Raw genomic sequence first — 20,312 nt, 5'->3', positions numbered from 1 at the left:
ATAAACACAACCTTGTTGCCATAGTAACCTCTCTTCCCTCTTCCCACAACTTTGCATGCTATACATTTGTCTTTGCATCAGATCTCAGCTGTATTGTTAACACATACACGAGCTACAGATTCAGGACAGTGTGTGACGTCCCACCAAATCCCACTGTTATCAGTTGTGGATCTGAACGAATGCAATCAATCACGGCTGTCGACTGTTTGGATGATGTCTTCTCTAAATCAGAGGTTCCATGAGTAGTACGAGTGCGTCAACACCACAGTGTTCTCCCTCTATTCAAGCATTCGTGGGTGTGGACGTGAACCTGCTTTTGTGAAGAACAAAGAGGAGAGAAACGTGGAAGGGTGGAGGAAAAGACAGTGAGTGACAGAACGAGAGCTTTGCTGCTGATTGTGTTTGTCAAGACAAGTTCAGACATACTGGAGAAATTTAAACATAGGCTTGTGCGCGTGTTTGTGTGCGTGTGTGGTTAAATCGTTTATAAACTCAAATAACGATAGAGAACCTCTCCATAAAGACATGTCTGAATTTAGCAACACGAAAGAAAGACGCGTCCTGTTTAGCAGACACGCTGGTATGCTGCACATGCCACGTTTGCTGGTGAGTGTTTATGTGGGTCAATAATGAAATTCTGATCCACTAAGAAAATCTCAGGATGTTTTTTTTTAGAAAGATGAAAACTGCTGGGACAATATCTAGAAATCCAGTAACTGAATAGATATGTGTAAAATAAGACAAATGCCTGTGAAAGTACAGTAAACAAGTTTGGATTTGCTTGTTTAGAGTCACCAGGAAATGCAATTTAATATTAGAACATAAGATATTTACAACTAAATAAGCTAGGCTATTATATTGTTGTTATTTGTTTGTTTTTCTTGAGGAAATATACTCGGCATAACCTCATCTAATCTCTTCTATATTAAGTCTGCTTTTTCCCCTCTAGATGACAGCACGTTTCATTGGAAGTGACCAAATGTTCCAACAAATGAGATCATATTGTATTGCAAATGTCTGTTCATCCATCCATCGATTTTCTTGGAGCCTTTCTTGGATAGGCTGGAGTCTATCACAGCTGTCATCTGGTGAGGGGCTAGGTTCACCCTGTTCAGGTCTCCAGTTTATTACAGGCCTAACACAGATAGACAGATAACCATTTATACAAGCGAATCGCCAGTTTACCGCAGGCCTTTGGACTCTGGCGTAAGCCGGAGTACCTGGAAAGAACCAACATGGATATAGATACAGACTCCACACAGAAAGGCCGCAGCCAGCTGCTGCACTCAAACCAGTGCTGCTAACCACTGCACCACAGTGCTCCCTTACTCCACACTTGTTGCATGAATGCTTCAAGTAAAACATTTTGGTTTTTCTTGGTCTTTTCTTTATTTTATAAAAAATTAGGCACACAAAAAAAGCAGCAACTGACCAGCAAGAAGAAGCTTGAAGCATGAATAACAATTTCCACTTCACTATGTCACACAGTGAAACTCAGTTTGGCAATATTTCTTAAGTGATTAAAAACAAGAATAAACCAGAAATTAACCATGAGCATCCAAAGTAAAAACTGAATCGAAAGTTACCCCGAGGTGATGGTGGATTTAGCAAAAGGCTCGAGTTTCTATTACGCAAGCTACAAATCTATCTAGGGCATGAACAAAGACTTCTGTGTTTTCATTATTAACGTTTATTAGAGTCTCACACACACACAAGATCTTTAACTCTGAAACATCCTGATGCTTACAAGACTATACAAGACAGCTTACAAGACACATACAAATATATAAATATATATATATATATATATATATATACATACATATATACATATATAACTGAATGTCATCTGCATATAAGATGGCATGAAATGGCATTAAAAGGGCTCAAAATGTTTTGATGGGGGGACAGACATAACAGAAACAGAAAACCTTGCAGCACACCACAGGAAAGTGCAGTGAAGAGGGCCTCTACTTAGAACCAGCCACAGAAAAAGATTGCTCAGACAGATATGAAGAGCCAAAGCAGACCACCAGCCTACCCATCCAGTATCTTGGTCTATCAATTGTAACGTGACAATATGATCAAAACCGAACATTCTGCTGCATCAATATGCATCAAAATGTCACTGGGGATATGTTGTCACGTTTTGGTTTTCAAATGCGGCTTTGTATGCTACAAGCCTTGTGCCGTTGACGCTAGACCTTCAAATCAGATACTGATTTTTTTTTTTATTATTGTAGCTGATTATTATACAGGCCAAAACCACTACTATAAACAGCATGCCTGAGCTCCCATTACGATGCATGCAAGTCCAGGGAGTGCTGAGGAAGTGCTCGGTGAGATAATCTGTACCTTGTGACCCATGATTGAACTCGCAATATTCATCCTGCAGCCTTTATCAAACTGTGAAGTTGTGCAGGACATGAAAAATGAAACCGATAAGGGGAAACTAGGAGCGAAATGAAGCAGATGCACAAGTGTAAAGCTGTAACAGGAGCTGAAAGGATGAAAAAAAAGAACTGAGAATGACATGTATGAAACATGGAGAAAAAAGTAGATTGTGACAGGAGAGAACAGCGCTTGCACTCTCTCTGACACACTGACCTAGTGACGCAGCAAAGCTCACTGTCCAGATTAAAGAGCCATGGCTTTTTAGAGCGGAGGGGAGGGGGGATTAACGGAGCCTCGAAACAGAAGAAAACAGGGAGCTTAACTGAATGAGGGAAGTAGGGATTACAGCTCAGTGGAACCTGAAATAATCCCAGCCAACTGACTGGCACAGCCCAGCACACACTGAGTGTGTGCATGTGTGTGTGTTTAAATTTCAACCTTCTTGAGGGTGAAAGCATTTCTGTACAAATTAGGAAATGAAAGGGCATGAAGCGGTGAATGTGGTGCATGAAAAATGTTGGTTAAACTGACCCCTGTTTGCAGATAAATGTGTATGAGGAGCTAGACGCGAACGACGGGAGGTGATGCCGCTAACACAAGGAGAGAGAAAGAGAGCGAGATCGCCTATGGGGCCCCATTGAAACCATGTGCAGCCAATCAGTTACAGTTGGTCCCTCGTCCCTACAAAGACTCTTTGATGTGAGAGGACTTTAAATTCAACCCTGGGCAGGCACGAGGTTATAGCGGCTTTGATGGCAGTCAGGAGAAACCTTATTCCATTCCTCACAACAAGACAAAAAAGGCTTGCTTGCCTGAGATTCAAAGATTCAGTGGCAAGCGCAGATTCAGTAGGTGGTGGAAAAATGTGAAAAATCCATTACTCTGAACTAAAAGCAGCTACACTGTGCTTTTCCATGTGTTGAGCTATAGTTCCCCATCCTACACGTTCTTATACATTATTCAAAGGGCTCTTTCACAGCCTGTTTCATCTCAGGGAGCCAATTTTTCTGCATACCTCCTTTCTATACCTCTCTGATATAAATATCCATCCATTTATATATGGCTTCTGCCGGCCTCCCCATCTGCTCCCTCATCCTGTTATGCTTCTCCTGGCAACCTTCCAAAGTCTTCTCCAGCTCTAAGCTCTTCTTCTTCTTCTGCGACTCTTCCCTCTTCACCTCTTACTTTATCAACAAAATGTCTGCCACATAAGAGCCAATGCCGAAGCCCCCCTTCGCCTCCCACTAACTCCCTCTCTCTCCCTCTTTTTGTCTCTCTTTCTGCTTCCTCTGCTGTCTAACTGAGCAGCACAGCCGTTACGTAAGAGCTAAGGTCAAAGTGTTGCTGCAGTTGTCAAGGGAAACACAGAACGGGGGGGCTTCGGAGGAGATACACGCACGACGAAAGACACGAAAAAAGAAAAACTGTGCCACAAAGAAGAGGATATTTATCGCGAGTGAAGGATTAAAAATACTGAGGAGTTTGAATTTATTTCACGCCGGCTGATACCGATGAGGAGGAAGTGACGAGGAAGTGTATAAATAAAAAAGATAACATACGAAAAACGAGGAAGGGGAAGAGGAAAAGGATCTCTGGAGGAAAAAATAAATGACTCTGGACATCTGTATGTGTGTGTTTGTGCGTGTGTGTCTGTGTATAGAGGAAAGGAAGGACACAAAATAAAAATAACAAAATCTGTTGCTGTAGGTGTTCTGTGCTCAGCTGCTCCACTAACCTAGTTTGAGTAATCTCTGCCTTCATGCTGTTTCATAACAGTGATGCCAGCGCATTGCATCATAAGGCCACCCGCTACGGCAACACACACACACACTCCTCCTGCTCCTCCACCCTCCCAGATCCTCATTAACACTCACAGGCTCATACTTTCCCAAGCACGCATATTCATCGGTGTGCAATTCTTTTATTGTTATTAATCAGTTAAAGACAGAGATTTGTTATAACAACCACACAAAGAATCCATGAAAACAAACGATTCACAAGAGCAACAGAATAACACATGCATCTGCAACAAAAACTTTAAAAAGTCAAAATACTATCCGATGTTGAGACCTGATAGTGAGATTAAATAAATGAGACGCAAATGCGATAACAGGGTTTCTATTGCATGCCCTTGCATGTGCAGTGCAGAAATATGAACACGAAACAGGAACCAGACTTTTGCAAAGCAAACCTGAGGTTACTGAGTCTAAACTTCGCTCAGTTCCACCGAGAATACACTGAGAGATGGTGAGCAATCACCGGGAAAACAGCCAGGAATATTTTCCCATCTATTCTTCCAAATCCAGATGAACACCACTGAGGAACAAAGCTCATCTGAGTGCACAAGCTGAAATAAATACTTTACAGACCCACAAAGTCTATCAGTCCTTGTCACAATAATCTAAATCCACTTTACCCCTCTGTTTCCCCCCTCCCTCTCTTTGAGGAGAAAGGTCGCTCATAAATGTTCAGGAATGGGACGAGAACTGCAAAAGGTGACATAAGCACAGAGGCTGAATAGAAGAGGCATTGTACAATTAGGAAACGTTGAGTCAGTGGAGAAATAGCGCGATTGTATTCATGCTTTAAACCGTGAAACCAATATTTGAGGAGCTGGAGTCACTTACTTTATTCTTCAATGAGCACCCAACTGATTATTAGTTTATCAGCTTGAACATCAAGCTTGTTTCCAGGAGAAATATTCACTTTGAGCCTTTCATTTTTGCATTTCATTGAGGCCACATTTCCATACACCATTAATGCAAATCTGGAAAATATGCAACAAATGGTGTGTGTGTGTAGGGGGGGAGTACTCTCTGGTAAACAACAGCCTTTTGATAGCATCATGACGCTTGTTTACATCTTCAGCAAGAGCCTGATTAGACAGGTATTAAATTTACATTAATTTATAGGTCACAACCTGTGCTGTTACAGTAAATTATGTCTTATATGAGGGGAAACAGTGTGTTAAAGCAGAACTGACTGCAGGTTTAATTGCCTTCCTTTTCCCTGCTGGATGGTAATAATATTTATTTCTCACACTATAACTGTGTGCTGTCAGTAGTCGGGGGTGGAGGGGGGGGCAACTAGTGAATCAAACGCCAAGCCACCTTAAACGCGCTCCCGACTGCGCGTCCCCGCGAGAGCTGAGAGAGGAGCTGTCGGCAGTGAGATCATGTGAGAGTCCACGCTTGGAGAAAGTAGGTTAGCAGGGTAGACTGAGAGGAAAGCAGGCGGAGAAGTCACAGAGGCAAAAAGGGGGGGTCCGAGCACCGCTCTTCCACCGTGGGACTATTCTGTCAAGAAGAAGGAGGAAAAAAAAACTTGATCCAAATCTATTCACCAGTGCGCGGAGACAGTTACGATGCGAACCAAAGCGACTTCGTACACTCTTTTATTTTCCCCGGACTTTACCGAGCGATAAAAAAGAAGAGTTTCGGATAGCTTTTTTTGTCTTTCCCCTGCCGTGGTTTGCGAAAGCTGCCTGCAGCTGGGACGAAGTTAATATTTACAGAGTCAGTTGACTCTGGCTCCAGCGCCGTATTCCCCTCTCTCCCCACTGTCACTTACAGTAAACCCATGTAGTCCAGTCTTCGTCGTTCTTTCCAGAAATAAGAAAACACCAAAATGAGAGGTAAGTTTACTTCTTTTCTTTTTTTAAATGTCACAATAAATGCGTGAGTTTTTGGGGGATGAACTTTGTATTTTGTGGTTATGTACGGGCTGGAACAGCCACATGTGTGCGCACAGGGATTTAGGAGTGCGCCTGTTTTCCTCTCGGTTCGCGTTAATCCCTCATGACTGGATTATAGGCGCACAGAGCTGCACGCCAAACGCTAAAGGACGCAGCGCTGGAGGCATGGCGTTCACTCGTGACAAATGCTAAATGTTATACATGTTTACTTTTCTTTCTTTCTTTTTTCCTATGCATCTGCTTATTATGATAACATCAGACCAAGTCCTAAATGCACACATGCGCATTTGTGCTTTGTAACTTGTGCAGTGACAGACCTTGCAAGCCTACCTTTTTAAATAAATAAATAAATAAATAAATAAGAAAACTTAGAAGTGTGAGCGCGATCTCACCTGAGACTCCTGCAAATTTTGCCAGGGCGTCCATGTTGGGGTTATGCAATGAGGAGAGGGAGGGGCGTGGAAGGAGGATGTTGTTAACCAAAACTAGAATTATGTAATCGAGATGTTATTTGACCTTATCAGGTGTCTAATCGGCTAAACTAAAGCTTAAATAGGCCACATTTAGCAATAATCACGCAATCGAACATCATAATAATAATAAATTAAGACATAATCTTGAATTTGTAAACTTATAACCATATATTTTGTTAATATTTCCATATATTTGAAAAATAAAAGAGCCCTTCAATTGCGCGTGTTTTCGTGGTTTGTTTTTTTTTTTTTTTTTTGCAGCTGATGTTACAACACGGATCTGAGCGGCAGTTTGTGTAGTTGTGTTATTGTTGTGATGCAGTGGCTGTGGCAGCATGGCCGACTGTGTGAGCGTACAGAGGGAGACGGACCTGGCTGTTCCACTGACCTAGTTATGTCACCCAACGTTATACAGCACACACAGCGGAAGGAGGGGAAGCGGCTTCGGGAAGCGTCGTGCCGCTCAGACGTGCGGCTTCATGTGCGGTTACAGGCTCGACGTTCACTGTGTCGCTCCCTGACACAGGCTGAACTTGAACTTGAACTTGGCCTTGGCCTGGGAAGAGGGCAGCTCCAAGTGATAAAGGGAAGGGGCTTTTATAGTGAAATACTAAAGATGGTTAGATACGATTTTACATGAAATCAAACTAGTCCTCAGATTTGCAAAAAATGCAAATCACTTTCATATGAATTTTTTTTTACTCGTTGGAAAGAGGCAGCATATGAGACAACCCCCTCCAATTACAGTGGTTTTAAAGAGGCTGATAGTGTTCTGATGGTTGGATCTGTTTATGTTTGGCAATTTGGGAGTTTTGGCCAGAGCAAGGATTACAATCTATCATGTACAGGAAAGGAGATTACCTGCAAGGAGTTTGGGGGGGTTTTTGGCAGGGGAAGAAAGATAGTTTTCTCTCTCTCTTGTACTTAAAAGATAGAGAGGTGGGGAGGTAGGGAAGGGGGGCATCTGGTGGAGGGAGGTTCCCTTTCTGGCAGGATATTCAAATGTAAACAATCCACAGCCCTTTCTTAGTTGGCTGCACTCAAAATGTAGTTTAGTCACACAACCTGTCGTGTCCTCACTAGAAAAGCACATCAGCATTTTTTGCTTTTTTTTTTTATCCCATCTTGAATCGTTTTGGTTTCAGAGTGTTGAGTCATTCCAAATGTTTAGGCATGCAGATGGGCTCTGGCCTGTTGTGATGTCTGGACTTCTGACACTTCCTCTCATTTGCTGCACTAGACAGCACTTCTACAAAATGTGGTCCACTTATTTATAACCTAGCAGACAGTGAAAGATCACAAGACTCGTGTCATAAGCTGACAGCCAGTGTAGGAGGTCTGTGACTTTCTTAGCTCTGTTCTAATCTCTCCCAAGTGGGGCCTCAACTTGGGCCTCCACTGGCTTGATTTTGCATCTTTTTAAATAAAGTAAGCTAAATGCACGGGTGGCCAGATTGTATATGTTAATTTAATGCATGCTGCAGTCTCAAGTTCTTGTGTTTTAAGTTGTATTATTCTAAGAGAGTTAATTAATATATATATATATATATATATATATATATATATATATATATATATATATATATATATATATATATATCAGAGATATATATATATATATATATATATATATATATATCAGAGATATATATATATATATATATATATATATATATATATATCAGAGATATAATTGAGCACATAGGTTGTTTAAGACGGTTCCAATGTAATGTAGTTCCAATGCAACAAGGAACAGTCACAGTGGACTGTTGTTATACAGCTCTTTGAAACACTGTAAGCCTACACCCAATTAGAAAGCATGACACAACAAGCACTTCAGTGTTTCCAGTATGTACAGTATAGAGCTCCAGCACAAGGCCTCCACCTTTTGTTGAAGGTATTTTCTACCAGTCATTATGAGTAGGTAGCAAAGAATTAAAGGCACGCGGCCTTTTATAAAGAGTAGGATCAATCTTAGTGTATCACTTGTTATTTTAACCCTTATAATAAACCGAAACAAACAAATTGTCCTCCTTATAATTTCGTTTTTATGATTATATCATCGAGAAGTGGCATGTGTGCGTGTGTTCTTGCACGTATGTCTCAGGGAACATGTGGAAGGTAAAAATTCAGCTTTCTCTTTTATTAAGCTACTGACACACTGACATACTGACCATTTAACCCGTAAGGCAGGCGGCTCCTGGGTGAATTACTGACTGTTTGTTCCTCGTTAGATGCAGAGAAGTGAACTGCTGGAAGCTCAAAGTCAGTGATTTTATTTCCTGTTTCTCTCTTTGCCTCTCCATACCCCACCCCTACTGAATTAGCCTCTTTAGAGATAACAAGGTTACACATTTAGCTGCCTGATAAACACTGTGAGGCCAACGTGTTTGCCTGAACCGTTAAAGAGTCTGTTCCCTGTTTATTTTGTGCAAAAGGTTTGGGTGCGCCAAAGTCCTAGAGACGAAACACCTGCCGTACTCAAACAATACTCTGCGTTTGCCATTTGCGTCATTTCTCATCATTTGTTACTAAGTTAATGTGTCACCCACTAATAAAGCTACAGGATATATGAGCTATGTTAGCGAGAAGAAGAACTACCTTTATCCTTTTGGAGAGCTGGCTGTCTGAAGAGTGCTAAAGGTCACATACTTCAGACTAGTTTTCAGGGTTAAAGGTACATGTTTGGGTTTTTTTGCAGTTTAGTGTGGCCACTGTTGCTGTGTCGCTATCAGCATTTCAAGCAGCTGAATTTTTATCAGGTAGTTAGCTAACAGCAATAATTCTGTAAAGATTAGCCAAATATCTGACAAAATAGTAACCACTCTGAATATCCCTTAATCACTAAAGGCACCATAGTCTGCAAAAATTAGGACAAAATGGCTTTTAATACATGCATGGGCTTCATAGTCTTTAATCATGGTTAAAAATAATACTTTTACAGTGTTGGTCCAAAATCTAAATGCGTCAATTTGAGGGGGCATTTTACACCATCCTATCACTACTGGTGTTTTTACGTCAAACATTAACCAGCCAATCAGAAGAAAGTTAACCAGTAATTAAAATAGCTGCTATTTAAAAACCTATTTTTCCACCGACCGCTTCTTTTGTAAGGCATGCCTCTTAATTTTCTGTATAGATTTTTTTCTCTATCTAATCAGTTTAACTGCATGGCTGTTCCTTATTCAGAGCGACTTTAAAACAGGGGAACATAGAGTAGATGCATCTGTTTCTGTCTCTGGTTTTTCTTGGATGTCTGCACAGATTCAGAAAAGAGGCCCATGAAAGTATGTATGTGTGGTTGTAGCAACAGGGGTGGCTGGCTGGGCATCTGTGTTATTCTGGCTCTCAGCACAGGACAGGAATAGAAGCAGAAGCTCAATGTCAAAGACCTGGGAGATGAGTGGGGGCTGAATAACTGACATTCAAGTTCAGAAATGGTATGGTTTGCATGGACAGCAGCCAGGGACAGGAAGAGAGGGCAATCACAGTTCTAGCAAATGTAGTTTATCTTTAATATAAAAGCAAGGTGAAGCCCTAATTAATCCATACAGAAGTAGGAGAAAACTGTGAAGGCCTGTGTTGGATATTAGGTAATGTGCAGTTTGTCTAGGCCTGCTATCGTTGCCTTTCTTGTTAAATTTGGCTGTTATGTAACCAAGCCAGTTTGCTAATGCAGGCCACAAGCCTTCAGGGAAATGTTTTATGGCGAAGTCTGAGCATTGTTCAGCTCCACCTTAAAACTGCTCCGCAGCGCCGGGATCGCGCTCGCCTCCCTCTCCCCCTGCAGTGGGAAAGTGTGTCAGTAGGACAGACCGTCCACATGGGCTGACAGGCTACATCGCCCGAGTGACGTATGACTCAGCCAATACCAAGAAGCTGCTAATGCAGCTCAGCCAGTGGGAGAAAGAGAGTCTGAGCAGGGCGGGTTGTCAGTGTTGCTAGAGTGAGCGTGCTGAATGAGTGTTGTTAGGAATGCTCACAGACAGGAGTTATATAATCGTGAGATGAGGGAGGGGTGGAGGGGAACCTGAGAGAAAGAGAAGAAGGAAGGGAGGGAGGGTGATATTTTTCCATTGCATGTCTGCAGCTGCCTTGATCAGTTGGAGTGTTTCAGTCAACAGTTTTAGAGAAGAGACAGCCGACTGTGTCATTAGAAAAAGAAGTGGAAAGTTGTGTTTTCCAGTACCTAAGAGTGCAACAATTCCTTCTCAATCGCTAAGTGCTTTTCCATACATGATCCTCGCGGCACAAAGGGTGATTTTGTAAATCAATCTAGGATAGCACAGGCCGAAAACCTCTGCTGTAACTATCATATGATATAGAGCTTGTCGTCTTTACCACGACCTAAAGAGAACGAGTCTTTGTGTATGTGTCATATGTGCAAGTGTCATGTGATTTCATATGTGGTTGTGAACTCTGTTCCCTCATGGGGGCCATTTACAGGGCGCAGACAAACACAGTTTATGGCAAGTTCTCATATACACTGTGTGCTAATTGTGGGACGGTTTGTTTATGGGGTTGTTGACATTAAACAAATAATCGATGCCAGTGCTACATAGTGGAGATCACTCAGTGGACTAATTACAAGATGTGTTTTTGAGTGGTCTGGGTCAACGTCAAAATACGGTAATAATTTCTTACCAATACCAATGAAAAGGCCTGAGGTGCATTGTTTTCAGTTAATCATATGGTGTACCGAGCAGCTTACAACACAAAGAAGTTCAGAGATCAGAAGGCATAAAAGTGGTCTAATGGCTAAATTTGTGCCTGGCTTAGGGAACAGAGATGTAGGAGTAGCTTTAATTGTATTAAGCTGATTTAATTTGAGAGTGAAACTAAAACTTTTCCAGATTTTGAACAGTTGTAGGGCTGTGTGGGCAACAGATGTCGGACTCCAGTTTCCTAAAAAATAAGGAAATTATTTAGGAGAAAGGAAAGCCAGCACAAAACAGCATTTCTTTGCCAAATATGGACTTGTATGAAACTATTTTTGTAAGGCTTACTAAATATTTTTCTTCCTGTTTTTGTGTTGTGTGTTTGGATGTTAAAGCCAAAGTATGACTGAATATATAGTCTGAAAGCCTAATGTGAAGCACGGCTTTCCTCTTAATTTTGAGACACATTAAGGAGCAGTTTTCTGACCTCTCCTCCATGTTTCTTTTCATCAATGCAGCTCAGATCGAGGTCATCCCCTGTAAGATCTGCGGGGACAAGTCCTCAGGAATCCACTATGGAGTCATCACCTGTGAAGGCTGCAAGGTGAGCCGAGAGTAACGCCTTGGTATCAAATCTCACTTTAACCGAGCTGTTTTATCGAACGTTTGCATCTCATTCGCAGTGTCTGTATTTTGTCTTCTTGTGTGTGTTTAGGGTTTCTTCCGTCGCAGCCAGCAGAACAATGCCATGTACTCTTGTTCCCGTCAGAGGAACTGCCTGATTGACCGAACCAACCGTAACCGCTGCCAGCACTGCCGCCTACAGAAATGTCTGGCTTTGGGCATGAGCCGAGATGGTAAAAAAAAAATACACGCAAAAACCATGCACTTTATCCACCTTACCAACTTCCTCAGTCTTTAAACTTTTAACAGTCATCACGACCTATTTGGTTAATCTGAGACTTGCTTAAATAAGGGAAGTAAAGAGATATGTGTGTATTCAGTGACATGTAAGGCCTGTGGGTGTCATCGGTTTCAAAGCTGATGCCAGAGGAATTTGAAGACCTCACCAGTAAAGATCGAGATCAGCTGTTGTAAGAGGGTTGGTCACATATAGGCCTGTTCTGTGGGCTGCAGAAAGAAGACAAACATTATGTGTCTGCTACCCAGGGCTGGGTAATACAGTGCTCATATATAGAAATGGGGGATTCAAAGTGAGGTATGATATCCTACAATTAGACTGAGGAAGAAATGTTTACACAAGCTCTTGAATTAACCTAAAAAAAACATTTGAAAGTGCAATATCCTTTTATCTTTTCAGCAGAACTTTATTTAAGCTTTTATATTTGCTATTTTATTATATTCTTATTTTATTCTGTGGAATGAATGATGAGTTGAACTCCATTTTCACTGTGCAGCAACATAAAATAATCTTTATCTTAGCTTAAACGTGACAGTTAATCACATACTGTACATTCAGCCAAGCAATAAAGCAAGCCGTCACCTGTAAAATGTATTTGTTTGTCTACTATAATGAAAGTATTTCTGTTTTGCAGCGGTGAAGTTCGGCCGTATGTCAAAGAAGCAGCGCGACAGCCTCTACGCTGAGGTTCAGAAGCACCAGAAGTCCCAAGAGTGTGTGGGGTCTGGAAGCGGGGGCTCTGCTACTCTTTCCTTACCCAGGGAAGATGGAGTCTGTGGCAGCGGTGGGGAAGATGGCGAAGAGGGTTTGAGCAGGTCCTACAGCAGCGGCGGCTCCAGCTCCACCCTCAGTGACCTGGATGACATCGCCGCGCTGCCTGACCTGTTTGACCTGCCGTTAACACCCGAGGAGGCCAGCGAATACTGCAGCCTGGAGCTGCTCGGAGGTGGAGGAGCCAGTGCCGGGAACACCTCCAACTCATCGTCTTCTTCTTCCACTTCCTCGTCTTTGTCCAATCAGAATTCCCCACAGCAGACCATACTGGATGGCGCGGACAGTAATGGCATCCAGCTCCTGCACTCTCACACACATTCGCTTCTGGGAAACACACATGCACTGCTGGACCAGCTGCCTGATGACTGCTCAATAACAGACCTTGGTGAGTGCTGAATATAATAAACAACAAAAAAAAGTTCTTGTTATTCACCCGTAAACCCGTGTGTACAGGAGTACCTCAAAATGTCAAATAGCGGTGGCTGATGTGTAACAGAACTTTATTTGACAGGATGTAATAAAAGAGAAGAGTGATTTAGAAGTCCGTATTTTCCTAGTGCATGCTTTTCATGCAACGTTAATATGTCTTTCAGCCGTTTGACATTCAGTCACTCTTAATGGTTCGTGAAGCTTATGACTGATTCTGGTTAAGCAAAGCAGAGTCAGTCTGGATCATTATTTCAAGTAAAATATGCAGGCTTTGCTTTGAGAATTGACAGTGAAATGCTAAAAGTATTTCTTTGTCAACAAGCAAAAGGGTTGAGCAATAAGTATAATATACTACATGAAAAAATAGTTAACGGCAAAAAAAATCATATTCAATTCAAGGACAAGGACATGGTTCATCAAAAGGTTGATTCAATAAAAGGAATCTGAGTCATACATGCTAAATCTAAAAGCAAAGAACATTGGCAAGTGTTATAAAGAACACAAAAAATGATAATAGTCAAACTATGTAGTACATCATCTCTCCAAAAACGGCAACAGATGAAGGGATGAAGGGACTCTCAAGGTCTCTGGAGACCTTGAGAGTGAACACATTTCACTTTACAGGTGTTGCAACAACAGACTGTGAGGAATTAAATGGGGTTTTGGGGGAACTTTTAAATCAACCAAAAAAACCACTTGTGAATAATAAATGCAGGAGGTGGCAAAATGACAAACGGCTGTGGAAATAAGGTGAGGAAATGAGCCATTAACACTCCTGTCAGGGTCAGTCAGCAGTAACAGCAGAGTGGTGCAAAGCATCTAGTAATTCAAGGTCACATGGCCATGGTCTGTAGATGTGTAAACAATACCAGTGTTACACTGTAACTCTGCTGAGCTCAATGCTGTCTCTCCAAAGCGCAAAATCGGTGCTACCGCAAATAAACAGCACTGATTGTGTGTGTATACACCTGTTTTGTCTTACAGAGCACATCACTCAGAGTATTGTTAAGTCGCACTTGGAAACGTGTCAGTACAGCGCCGAAGATATGAAGAGATTCAACTATGTACAATATACACCTGAAGAAATGCGCACTTTTCAGAACAAGGTAAATAATCCGCCCTCCTGAAGATCATAAGGAAAAGGAAAAAAAGACCTAAACCAAGAAGACTGATCCTATTAGTGAGCATGGGTTATATAGTCAAAGCGTGATGGAGCTTATTCTTCAGTGGCATACACCCCCAGTCTTCATCTAAAACTCACTGTAAGCCACACTGTTGCTTGGCATGTTCTTAACCGTGAACATCCATATTGTGGTTTTATGAGTCAGTCGGAAAATTAGAAAGACACGTGTCCATAAGCTGTACTGTAATATGCATGTTTTTCTATACTTAACAGAAAAACAAAACTATTTACATCTATATTAATATTTGGGCATCAATGATCGTATTTCTTTTTAATGGGAGGCTAGGCATCAGAATATCCAAAAGAAGACTATCACATTAATATTCTGACATTGATGAACTTTTAGAACTTAAATCTCCTCTTTCTTGTACACTTTGCTTTTCAGTCTGCTGAGTGGATGTGGCAGCAGTGTGCACACCACATTACCAACGCAATCCAATACGTTGTGGAGTTTGCCAAACGTATTGCAGGCTTCATGGATCTGTGTCAGAACGATCAGATCATTCTGCTGAAAGCAGGTTAGTGCACAGTCTATGAAATCGCAAATACTCTGTTCACTGAGTTTGTTCTTCGTAAGTAAACAAAGGCTGAAACCTGCTAACTGTGATTCCTTCTGCTTTGTTTTTTTTTTGTCTCCAACTCTACCTTTGCCTTTTGTTTTAACTACCCGTTCGTTTGTTTGAATAAACTATACGCTCCTGATCTGAACAAAACCCAAAACATAATTTTATGTTACCTGAATACCTGCATATATCTGACAATGCATTTCTGTAAATGTTTTGAACTTTTTAAAACACTTTAAAACTGTTCAAAAATGTCTTATATATGCCGTCCTTCAATCTGGGTCAAAATTGCTTACATCTTGTTGTTTGTTTTGTACGTTGGGCTTTTTCTATCCTCCCCTCCTTTCTTCTGTCTCCATCTTTTTTGCTCTATCTGTGGCTCCGTTTTTAGGCTGCCTGGAGGTCCTCCTTATACGTATGTGCCGAGCATTCAACAGCAGCAACAACACCATTTTCTTCAACGGAAAATTTGCTTCAGCTCAGTTCTTCAAAGCACTAGGTGAGTATCAGAGCATTAAAAACAATACAATAAATGTCCGAAATATCACATTTCTTTTTCTTTATGCAAGGTTTATAATCAAACACCTGTTCTAAATGCAATATGCAAATCTACCATTAGTGCATTCAAAACTGCCAGTGATCCCACTGTAAGAAATACAGCCAACACCTCTATACCTGTTACCTAAACCCTACATTGATCAACACAAATCATTATTATAAATGACATAACAGTCATATCTGTCTCTGTAGTGCTTTTTCTCTAAGATAGTTATTTCTCTTTTATTCTTATCAGCAGCAGTTCATCACAACGAGAACAGATATTAATGTTAATTAGGGCTAATTGAAACCCTGCAGATGGATTTTCCAATTTTTGCCTCATTTTTGCCTCTGCGGTATCACCGGTGCGCTCTAACAGAAGAAAAATCAGCTTTAAAAACAGCAATGAGCTGTTTGATGAACTCATTTAAAGGAATGCTGCTCGGGTCTCATTTTAAAAGACAGATTGGTCAGTGGGGAAGGATTTTCCCTTTTCTGAAACACTTCTAAGAAATCAGATACACAGTAATCTGAGTCAGAAAGCAGCTCATTTAACTGTTGTGAAATTTCCAAATCAGGAAGAGAGACAGAGATCTTCAATCTCTATGCATGTCCTGTTTCTCTAAGCAGTGCTATCTTTATTATTTCTGACAATTAACTTATCAAACACAATGCATGTGTGCAGGCTGTGATGATCTCGTCAGTGCAGTGTTTGACCTGGGGAAAGGACTCTGCCGTCTACAGCTGTCCGACGACGAGATGGCTCTCTTTAGCGCTGCTGTCCTTCTAACGCCGGGTGATTATCTTTCATGCACATCTCCTTGTCGCTCATACACACTTATAAAAGCAAACAAGCTTGGAAAGAGCTACACATTGGACTGCAAAATAATAGTGATAATCAGAAAACAGGCTACACTTACATTTATGCTGTAGATGTTTATTCTAAATGCAATACTGATTATTAAGCTAACTTGCAGTAAAAAACCTTAATTTGGTTTCATGCATCCGTGTATCAGCTTCAGCATCACATTTGTGGGTTGCTCGGATGACAAAAGCGTAGAACAGTTTCATGACATAATTGCATAAATGAAGCTTTAATCTACCTTATTTATCGTTTCCTGGGGATATATACAGTATCAGGCTGGGAGAGAAGGTGTAGAAATCCTGACACTTGATGTTTCTATTCGATTGGATGGTGTCAGCCAGCCCTCACATCTCTATCAAGGCTTTAGTTTAAAATCTCATCTTTAGATCCTACACTGTAGGTGGCTAATATCTAAATGTCATCTCTGTAGACCGACCCTGGCTGACAGAAGGGCAGAAGGTTCAGAAACTCCAGGAGAAAGTCTATCTGGCTCTGCAGCACAGTCTACAAAAGAGTGGCGCATCTGACGAGAAACTGGACAATGTAAGGTTAAGCAAACGTTGCCCTTTTTAAACACGCACAGTTACGTATTCACACGTTTACCCTTGTATTTTTTTCATCCCCACAGATGCTGTCCAGGCTGCCTGTAATGAAGTCCATCTGTAACCTCCACATTGATAAACTGGAGTTTTTCCGTTTGGTCCACCCAGAGACAGCCTACAGTTTCCCACCACTGTACCGGGAAGTGTTTGGCAGCGAGATATCTCTGCCGGACTCCACCGACAGCTAGACAGGCAGTTAGGCAAAAGACAGAGAAAGAGAGAGAAAGTGTATTAAGATGTAGGGAAGCAAAAAAAAAAGAGAGAGAGAGAGAGAGAAGGGTAAGGATTTTTAAGATCCACAACCAGCAGTTAAGAGACAATCCAGGACTTTAAATTCTCCGTCTCCCATGATCCCAAAGTAGTCCTCCACTTTCCCAGCAGGCAAAAGCACCTTACACTACAGACCACACATGCTCACGGTCCTCTGCATATTGTAGCATTAACAACACACTTATGGGTGTAGTAGTAATAATAATAATAATAATGATAATAATACCACAGCAGCCCACTAAGCATGTAACAGCTGCAAGCTCTAACACATGTTCAGCATGTGATCCACTGCAGATCACCCAACCATTTATGAATGTACCTCATCAATAAGCACAAAAAATAAAAAAAATAAAAAAATCAATAAGCACCAGTGCACAAGCGAGAAACAAACAACAGAGAATGTACAACCCTGCCACTTTCGAGACAGAGTTTTACAAATAGCGTTTGTATAAAGTTGCGTGAAGTAACAAGTCTCCCTGTTCTTGCAGCTCTTAGTCGATATTCATGCATCTCAGTATGGTACGTCCGCGTATTCATACAGACAGCATCCTTGTACTGACCATCACTTAGGGACCAAGATCATGAGTCAAAATTTGTGGGTTTTTTTCCTCCATGACTCACAACTTCGGCTTAACTCAAAAAGCTAAGTACCAGTTTCACTCACTTATTTAGACAGTGTTTGGTGCTGCCTTTTTGTAGGCTCTTGTAATGCAATGACAAACCTCAGTCCCACGCACCCCCTTCCTTGTAAATGCCACTTAGTGACAGGACATAATGAAATTATCTTTAATTTATATACACATTTATAAAAGAAATATTTTAAATAAGAATGTAAATAGATAATAGTATATAAGTGTATGGAGAGAGTTAGAATGTGTGAGTTCCGTTTGGCATGAGAGGGAGAGAGAAGAGGATAGCAAGACGTGAGAGGAGGATTTTTTTTTTTTTTTTTTTTTAATGGGTGGATATGTGAGGAGAACTGATATTTGGACTGGAATTTTTTTTTTTTTTTTTTTTTGCCTGGATGATTTTTCCTCTCCTGACAATACTCTCAGGTTTGCACGGCAACCAACAACCCCAACCGGGCAAAGGCGCGGCCGTCACCCCAAGCGACGGGTTGGACATTTGCTGCAGATGCAACACAGCAGGGGAGGCGGTGTTCTCAAACTTAACGAAACAAACATTGTTTTGAATTTGAACTGTCAGCTTTCGGTTTGCACTGTGGCATCCCGTCCCTCCGCCCTCCCCTCTGCCTAAAAAGACAAGAGGATAAACAGTAAGGAAACGAGAATGCAAAAAGGCAACTGACGACTTCAGGAACTGCATAACACAAGCGGACAGACCAGGACTGCCCACCTGTTTCTAACCAGCAGTCAGTACACAGCTAAACTGTCTTCACTCACAGTGTTTCAGGTGGTTAAAGGCCAGGATAACGATGGTCCATAATATGTATCATTAACCTTCTTTGCTGGTTGGTGCAACTGTATTATTTTGTACATTTGCTGTTCCTCTCTCCTCCTGTAGTCCCAAACCCGACACTTGTCTTATTACGAAGCACTTATACTTTTCCTCGTTCTCATTGGACACTAGTCTAAGGCCAGACAGAGCTACCAGCTGCCCCCCTGAGTTGGGCTTCAATGCCAGTTAAGACTTCATTTAATCTGTTGAGCTATTTGTATCTTTTGTTAGAAGCCTGTCACACAAAAGTCACCCATAACTGTTTACATTTTTGATGTACATAAATAACACACTTTCTAAAGGTTCTATTTTAGCATAGAGATGGGGATAAATGTCTTACGATGGGCGATGGTTGTCGAGCAGAGTCCGAGGACCTGCTGCCTGCTGCTCAGGGAGCTAGCTGTGATCTCCTGTCCCTTTATTACCAGTGTCGTCTTTTAGCCTTGTACTCCTCACACCTTTGCACCTAAGATGAAACTCATAACCATAATCACTGTGGACGTAAGTTATTTTTGTGAATGTTACTCACAAAGTGTCAAAGCCCTTCCCGTTTGTCCTAATATTGTAACTTTAAATTTAAGATGCATAGGATTACAAAAAATAAATAAAGTAAATAAGTTAGAGTTCAGGATGAATTTCGTTATCGGGGTTTAATGTTTCTTTTGCTGTGATTTTCATTTATTTGTTTTTTCTCCACATTTTTTTTTTCTTTACGTGTCTCCACTTTCGTCTTGTAAAGTCAGTGATCTATTTTTTTTAATTGAAGAAAGAAAACTTCAAACAAAAAAATGTTTGTCTCCCTTCTCTTTCCCTGTATGACAAAATGTACAAGAGGTATATTACTAGTCCAAGAGTCACACAGCTCGATATACAGTATATTGTTGTCCAATGGGATACATTATATGTGGTTTTAAGAATGTAATAAATTGTTTCTTTTTCTTTTGAAGTGTTTGTGTAATTTATTTGCTTTTGTGTCAATTTATACAGGTCAATGCAAAAAAAAAATATATAGGCAAATGTATAGGCGGTTCTCCACTGTACAGCATTATCAGGGAGGCTTCAGACTGATCCCAAATTCATGCTTCTGTGACCCCCAACACCAGACAGTGGGATTTGTGAAGCGCTGTCTTCAGCCGCTGGAAGAGTTAGGAGTGTTGCAGCAGATGGTCTGATCCCCACAGACCCTTGATCACCATATAAGGGGGAGAGACTGGGATTACATGAATGTAAAGAAGCAATCCAGACAGCCTAAATCCACAGAAGAGTCATGGTGAGCTCACCAAGATGCAAGAATGTGCTGGTGTAAGGTTAATTTGCCTATATAAAAAAAAGTGTAATTTGCCACTTAAAAAAAAATTATTCATGCACCATAATTGATAAATGCATTCTGACTAGAACCTAAAAAAATTCACAGTGCTGCATGAAAAAAGTTCTTGCATATGGCTACCGTTCGGTGTGGGCTAAAACCAAACGTGAAAAGCCAAGAGCAT

The 20,312-nt window shown here is 41.2% G+C and overlaps 1 protein-coding gene across 2 annotated transcripts; it reads left to right on the top strand.

The window, feature by feature from the left end:
• Window positions 1-5,555: 5,555 nt before the first annotated feature.
• LOC102799854 (nuclear receptor ROR-beta-like) lies at window positions 5,556-19,768 on the top strand. Of its 2 annotated transcripts, XM_006786675.3 has the most exons (10): window positions 5,556-6,028; window positions 11,738-11,823; window positions 11,935-12,076; window positions 12,776-13,300; window positions 14,329-14,450; window positions 14,913-15,045; window positions 15,482-15,589; window positions 16,313-16,423; window positions 16,923-17,035; window positions 17,121-19,768. In XM_006786675.3, the coding sequence occupies exons 1-10, from the start codon at window positions 6,022-6,024 to the stop codon at window positions 17,280-17,282; spliced, it is 1,509 nt and encodes a 502-aa protein (XP_006786738.1). In that variant the 5' UTR covers window positions 5,556-6,021; the 3' UTR covers window positions 17,283-19,768. The 2 variants fall into 2 exon arrangements, with proteins under 2 accessions (XP_006786738.1, XP_006786737.1); XM_006786674.3 differs by lacking the exon at window positions 5,556-6,028 and having other exon boundaries at window positions 11,701-11,823.
• Window positions 19,769-20,312: the final 544 nt, after the last annotated feature.

Source organism: Neolamprologus brichardi, chromosome 18, assembly GCF_056152115.1.
Source record: "Neolamprologus brichardi isolate AB-2024 chromosome 18, ASM5615211v1, whole genome shotgun sequence".
Taxonomy (NCBI): domain Eukaryota; kingdom Metazoa; phylum Chordata; class Actinopteri; order Cichliformes; family Cichlidae; genus Neolamprologus; species Neolamprologus brichardi.
The sequence above is the reverse complement of the archived record's forward strand: the minus strand, read 5'-3'. Positions and strand labels throughout refer to the sequence as shown.